This window comes from Triticum dicoccoides, chromosome 5A (assembly GCF_002162155.2).
Source record: "Triticum dicoccoides isolate Atlit2015 ecotype Zavitan chromosome 5A, WEW_v2.0, whole genome shotgun sequence".
NCBI classification, from domain to species: domain Eukaryota; kingdom Viridiplantae; phylum Streptophyta; class Magnoliopsida; order Poales; family Poaceae; genus Triticum; species Triticum dicoccoides.
This window is the reverse complement of record NC_041388.1, coordinates 643,225,699-643,231,689: the sequence shown is the minus strand read 5'-3', so window position 1 is coordinate 643,231,689 and position 5,991 is coordinate 643,225,699. Positions and strand designations below refer to the sequence as shown.

Genomic DNA, 5,991 nt, shown 5'->3' with positions numbered 1-5,991 from the left:
TATCAGCCACCAGTTCACTTCTGCATTGCTGCTGATATGTAAGGTTATCCTGCAGATATCTGAAATCCACCACCCTGTCCTCCTGGAAGCTCATAAGTTGATGCACATCTTGGACTAACTTGTCATAGTTGGCCTCCAGCTTGTTCTTCTCTTCTGTCAGATGGTGGATAGTGAAAGAACTTTCAAGATTATCATTCACCCTAGCACTCTTGCTATCTTCAACCATGGCCCACAGCTTCAACAATGCATTTTGCATTGTTGGGGGCCACTGGTGATCAACCCATTCAACAAACCCACAATTCTGCCCTTCCTGCAAAAAGGCAAAAAGATAAAAAAAATAAACATGTTACTTCAGAAGCACAGGTAAATAACTAGTGCAAAGCAATAACACTGTACATTGGTAATAATAGCACCACTAAGCTACACTAGTAATTGAGATGTACCTACCCACTAAATAACAGCATGACAAATTACAGCACCACTCAGCTACAACTTTGAACTAGATTTTGCTAATCAGCTACAAAACAAGAGAGAGCAATCTCAAACTGCAAATTTGGTGAACTGCCAAAGCATATGCAGTACATACTATCCATTCAACTGGATATTTCAAGTAATTAGATACATAACAGCAGGTCCATCCCAACATAAAAGTTACAGTTCACTCAATATTTAGTTCCAAACAGGACCAAAAATAACAGGAACATAATTAACAGTAGCACTGTCATTCAACTGAGTACTCCATTCTACTACATAAAAATGCCACAACAGCAACAGTAAACCTGTAGAAACCTCAAACTAATTATTTCACATGATAGCAAGAACAATGCCACTGCAAAATAACAGTACCACTGTCATTAAACTACACAAGCTACTGTTGTTGCAAAAATGAATATGCCCTTAATAATCAGGCCTTGTACTCATGTTCACTCATGTTCAATATGGCACTGTCAAACCAACAATAATATGACACTATCAACCTATATATAATATCCCACTATCAGCATAGAATTCATACCGGCTCTGCACATGCTAGGAACCTTCTCCCTGTGTCTGTTCCTTCAAATGCGACAAGCCTCTCAGATGCCTTGCCGTGCTTCTCACATGGCGACATCGTTTCCAGCTCAAGCCCCTGGTAATCTGGATCTTCAATGCTGAAAGGGACCTGCCGAAGCTCGTACAATCAAAATGCCCGAATCAAAACCCAGCGAAATCAACCAAATCAAAAAGCCCCAAATCTGAAACCCTAACCCTAGACCTAGCTCAAGGAAAATCACCTGGTTAAGCCCGTCCGTGGATGAGGTCGAGTGCATGTACGGCAGGCTGGACGTGTCCTCACTGCTTTCGTCTTCGAAAACCATGGCGGGCGGCGGCGCTCCGCTCCGGCAAAGCTGCCGGCGGTGACGAGGGCGACGAGAGAGGAGCAAGGAGGGAGGCAGGAGCGAGGAGGAACAGAGTGGAGCACGGGCCGGTCCGGTTCGAGCCGGACCGCACCTATCGAGCGAGCGGGCGCGTGCCGATTCGCCAGCGTGGCATCTGACGCGCGGGCCCGGGCGGTCAGTTCCAGCGTCAATACGTACAAATACAAAGTTTAGCCCGATTTGCAACGGTTCGGTCCAAACATGGTACTGACACGTAAAATTTTTCAAAACTGGTACCAATTCGCCACCACGGCCCCAATTGTGGTACTATCGTGTAATTAACTCTTTCTTTTGAGCACGATGCTATCTACTTTTTCTTCAACTTATGAGGCTATGATTCTTCGTAGCCATTTGTAAGTAAAATGCACTTGTACTTTTTTTTGAGCAACTGTTGTGGTGTCGTAGGTTGTCATTTCTGGTTGCTTGGGTGATTGAGTCGTCGACTTGTCTGGTGTGCGGTCTTGAGGCCGGCGTGGATGTTGGAGTGACGACTTTGGATCTGGTTATAGAGTGCCAGTTTTGTTTATTTGGGTGGTGCAGCCGGTGGCTCGCGTGGTCCGCAGCCTTGGGGCAGGTGTGTATGTTGATGATGTATTGGTTTTCTGCCAGCTTTACTTACTAACTGGCTAATTCTTATTCTTTTTAATGAAATAAAAAGGCAAAGCTTCTGTCGGTTGCTCGAAAAAAATGTAGTACCACTATGGTAAGCGTGCAATATGTATAATCACTGTAGGAAGCCCATATGCATCTCGGCAAACGCTTTGCCGAGTGCTGCACTTGGCGACGGCAGCTCGGGATAACCCATGTCGGCAAAGGGACGTACGCCGAGATCCTTTTCAATCAAGGTCTGAGGATGAATCATTCTATGTTTTACAATTTATATGGTATCAGTGTTGTACTTTATTTTTTGAGTTAGACTATAAATTGCTGTTATGTGATTGTTGGCCTTGCGTGCCACTCATGTGATCGTTTTAGTGCTCGCCTTTTCAGCATGGCAACTTTTGTCGAAGTTATGTTTGCTTAATTTGGAGAACCACAGATTAAGTACCACTGGTGTTGATCTTATGAACATGATGGATATTCTGATCATGCAACGTGTGTGTGGAACTACTTGCTCAGTGTGAGGGCATTTTCAGCAGGAACTCAGCGTATTATATCCTTGTTTCATGTAATAAAATTGCAAAAAAAAGGAAAATAAAGTGAAAATTGACATGTGTGGACAACTTGATGTACTAATAAACATGCACCTTAATTCCACATGAAACAATGATATGATACGATGAGTTTACTTGCGTTGGCCGGGGGTATCAGATTTTTTGTCATTTCAATTTCTCTTGGGTTTTTGATAAAGCTAACTTTTTTAGTTTTTTTTAAAGAAAAAGGTGAAACTGGTTTTTATGGGAGCATTCCCAGTCCGGAAGGCCGCCGAAGCTCTTATCCACGACCACGAGGAACCTGGCCCGGCCCGGCCCAGCAATAGCCTCTCTTCCTTAACCTAACGAGCAGCGATGGTCCAATTATGGTCTCCGCTTTTCCACTCCGAGTCTCTCCCAGAGCTGGCGGCGAATCCCCATTCTCCGGCGAGCGGCGGCGCGGCCCTCCGCTGCTTCCTGCAGCATCCAGATCCCCGTCCCGCTGCCTCACCTCCGCAGCCTCGGTACTGCTTGCCTCCTCGCTCCTGGTCCTCTCCCGCTCCCGCTCCTCCGGGTTAATGCCGCGTGTTGGTGCTAAGTGTTGTTTCTGATCCGAGCTCGTGCAGATGCAGCCTGGATCTCACCTCCGTCCGTTCCGCCACGCTGGATTCCCCTCCCCCTAGCTGGCGACTTGGTGAGCCATACTGTAAACTGACATATTTCCCTCACCCTATCGTCTTCGTCTGCGAAATGAAGTCGTGGTTCGTAGCATATGATCTCATGTCTGATGAGCTGTTGGTCAGTCGCACTTCGGATGGATACTGTGATATTATTGATTTGCCCTGCCTTACCTAGCACCTGTCTCAACTTTTGACGGCGCCTGACATGTCCCTAAGATTATAGATCCTGAAGCTACATTTTGTTTCTCACTGCGCATTGTAACAACAGATGTATCATGTTTTCATTATTGCCGGCTTATTGTGAAATGAATTGTGAAGTAATCATGGAAAAAGTATAGGAATTCTATTATTGCATATAACTAGTAGATATGTAGCAGTACCCCGTGTCAGCCAAACGGTGAATCCCTGTGATACCACTCAGCATAGGCCATAAGCCCATACTAAAATCTGGTTCACAGTTTTCCTCATTTACAAATTATGGTGTAAACCGCAAAAGCATTGTTAGAAGGGCCTCAACAAAAAAATTACTCATTGTTTTTAGTGTGAAAGTTGGATATTAGTATTTCAGTTCAAATGACATTGATGATTCTACATCCATATTTCCAGCATGGAGTCAATGTTTACCATTTATCAAGTTCTGATCTCAGCTTCAATCCATTAATTTGCTCAGCTCCCGTTACTCGTTAAATTATGGGTATCACTACGTCTTGCACTTCTGCATAAACAGTAAGTTTCTCAGTTTATATCATCTCTTTTCTTCTCTTTTGATGTAGATATAAGTTCATCTGCTAGATAAGCTCAAAGGAGATATGGAACCTCGGCAGTGGATGACCACAATCGTACTAACTGATGATTTGGTGGTGGAGATCTTGTCTCGGTTGCCACTGAAGTCTTTTTGCCGTTTCAAATGTGTCTCCACGTCTTGGCTTGCCTTCTCATCTGATCTGCACTACCGCCAGAAGCTCCCAAGAACTCCCGTCGGTCTCTTGTACCAAAAAAGAGAGCATGGCACTGCCATCCATCTTGCGGGACTTCCCTCAAGTGACAGGGATATTGACTCAACACTTAGCTTTGTGCAATGTTATGAGCGTCCCTTGGAGCTTAAGCATTGCAGCAACGGCCTACTTCTTTGTTATCATGGTGGTATGCCCTCGAAAGGAATTTCCGACGCCATCGTGTGCAATCCAGCAACTCAAGAGTGGATGTCACTTCCAGATACTGAACCTGGACCAGCCGTCTGTTATGCCAGTTACAAGTTGTGTTTTGATCCATTGTGGTCTCAATACTTTTATGTCTTCAAATTTGAGTCAAGTCCAAGTGGTGGATTTGACACTGAAGTTACGGTATTCTTCTCTGAGTATTCGACCTGGTCTAATTGTCTATGGGAAACCTCAGATATATTTTTTGGTGATTCACTCTTTGTAAATGGGGTGTTGTATGTGGAGCACTTATGGAGGCATTACCTTCTGGCACTCGATGCACCTGATACATGCACACAGCAGCTCAATCATAGGACCATTCAGTTGCCAGGGTTTCCATATGGACCAGAGAGGTTTTATTGCTTTGACGGGCGTCTTTGGCAGTCATCTGGGGTCTTATGCTATGCACAACAAGAATTTTATGGTTGCATGATCCGAATTTGGAGTTTGGAAGGATATGATAGATGGGTGGTGAAGCATCGTCTAAATATGAACAATGTATTTGGGAGGGACATAATGCTCCGTACTAACAATGAAGGATTATGGTTCTTTGATTATGAAATCCTGGCATTTGACCTGGAGAGAGAGCTAGTTATCCTTGCTGACACAATTGCTGATAATAAGATCATCTCATATAGCATCAGTACTGGAAAAGTCTGCCAGATTCTAAACATTCCAAGCTTCGTTAACCTATATCGAAGTCTACTCTATGTGCCATACTATGGCAAGTTTCCAGCTTGTGTGCTTCAAGCAGCTCAAGACAAATGTTAGAATATTTACCCTATGAATGATGTAATCTCTAGGTATCTTTTGTGCGCTAGCTGTGCCAAACAGCTGTTATGTATGTACTGAATTGTTGGCTTCGTTATGTGTTGTGTTCTTCTAATTGGCACTTCTCATTTCTCTTGATAAAAGGATGTGTGAGGCAGTGTGAGCTTTCTATACAATGGCTGGGAGAACTCTTGTAATCTTGCCAGGTTTCGGTCTCTTGGCATAGCAGCAGCCAGCTCTCATATGTTAGGTTGATTTACCAGAGGAGCTAATGTTTCAGCCATCGCGAAGTCCAGTAGGATCTCCCTCGTCGAGACAGTGCGGAGATTCGAGCAGCTAGCGTGCTTTGCCGACGAGTTCTTCAGGTACATACAGTTTGGAGGCCATCCAAGGAGTTTGGTCATGGTATCCTCCTTCAAAGTTCCTACGGAGCCCCTGCTTGCAGGCAAGGATGCCCTCTTGCTTCATCCATTCGCTGGTGACCACAGCTTCTTGAGCATACTGACATTCCACTGATCCATCGTCTATGTCAACGTGGAGCATCTCCACGCTATGTACATGTACCAACAATTCCACCAACAAAGGAAGTGCAGCTGATTCTAAAAAAAAAGGAAGTGCCGCCACCAACGGCAAAGCCGCAGCTGCCGTTGCCGATCAGTGGAGTTGATGACATGCAGTTCATCTTGCCTCTCAAACTAACCAATCTCACCAGACACAGTTGCAGATAACACCCTGCCACACATATTGGTGTGTGGTATTCCCACACAATAAATGCTCATTGAGAAGAATG

General features: G+C 44.7%; 2 protein-coding genes across 2 annotated transcripts in view; one reads left to right on the top strand and one right to left on the bottom strand.

The window, feature by feature from the left end:
* LOC119300291 overlaps window positions 1-1,358 on the bottom strand; it is a 3,428-nt gene extending 2,070 nt beyond the window's left edge. The window contains exons 1-3 of the mRNA XM_037577308.1: window positions 1,275-1,358; window positions 1,016-1,162; window positions 11-310 (exon numbers count right to left, since the gene is read on the bottom strand). Coding sequence (XP_037433205.1) covers window positions 11-310; window positions 1,016-1,162; window positions 1,275-1,358 — 531 coding nt within the window. The remainder of the gene's footprint in view (window positions 1-10; window positions 311-1,015; window positions 1,163-1,274) is intronic.
* A 1,586-nt stretch (window positions 1,359-2,944) lies between these two features.
* Window positions 2,945-5,316, top strand: LOC119303691 (putative F-box protein At1g32420). The gene is made up of 3 exons (XM_037580829.1): window positions 2,945-3,075; window positions 3,178-3,245; window positions 4,005-5,316. The coding sequence occupies exon 3, from the start codon at window positions 4,041-4,043 to the stop codon at window positions 5,199-5,201; it is 1,161 nt and encodes a 386-aa protein (XP_037436726.1). The 5' UTR covers window positions 2,945-3,075; window positions 3,178-3,245; window positions 4,005-4,040; the 3' UTR covers window positions 5,202-5,316.
* The last annotated feature ends 675 nt before the right edge of the window (window positions 5,317-5,991 follow it).

What these genes read in the sequence shown, in the direction of transcription:
- LOC119303691 (XM_037580829.1), top strand. Translation starts at nt 4,041, where the DNA reads ATGGAACCTCGGCAGTGGATGACCACAATCGTACTAACTGATGATTTG.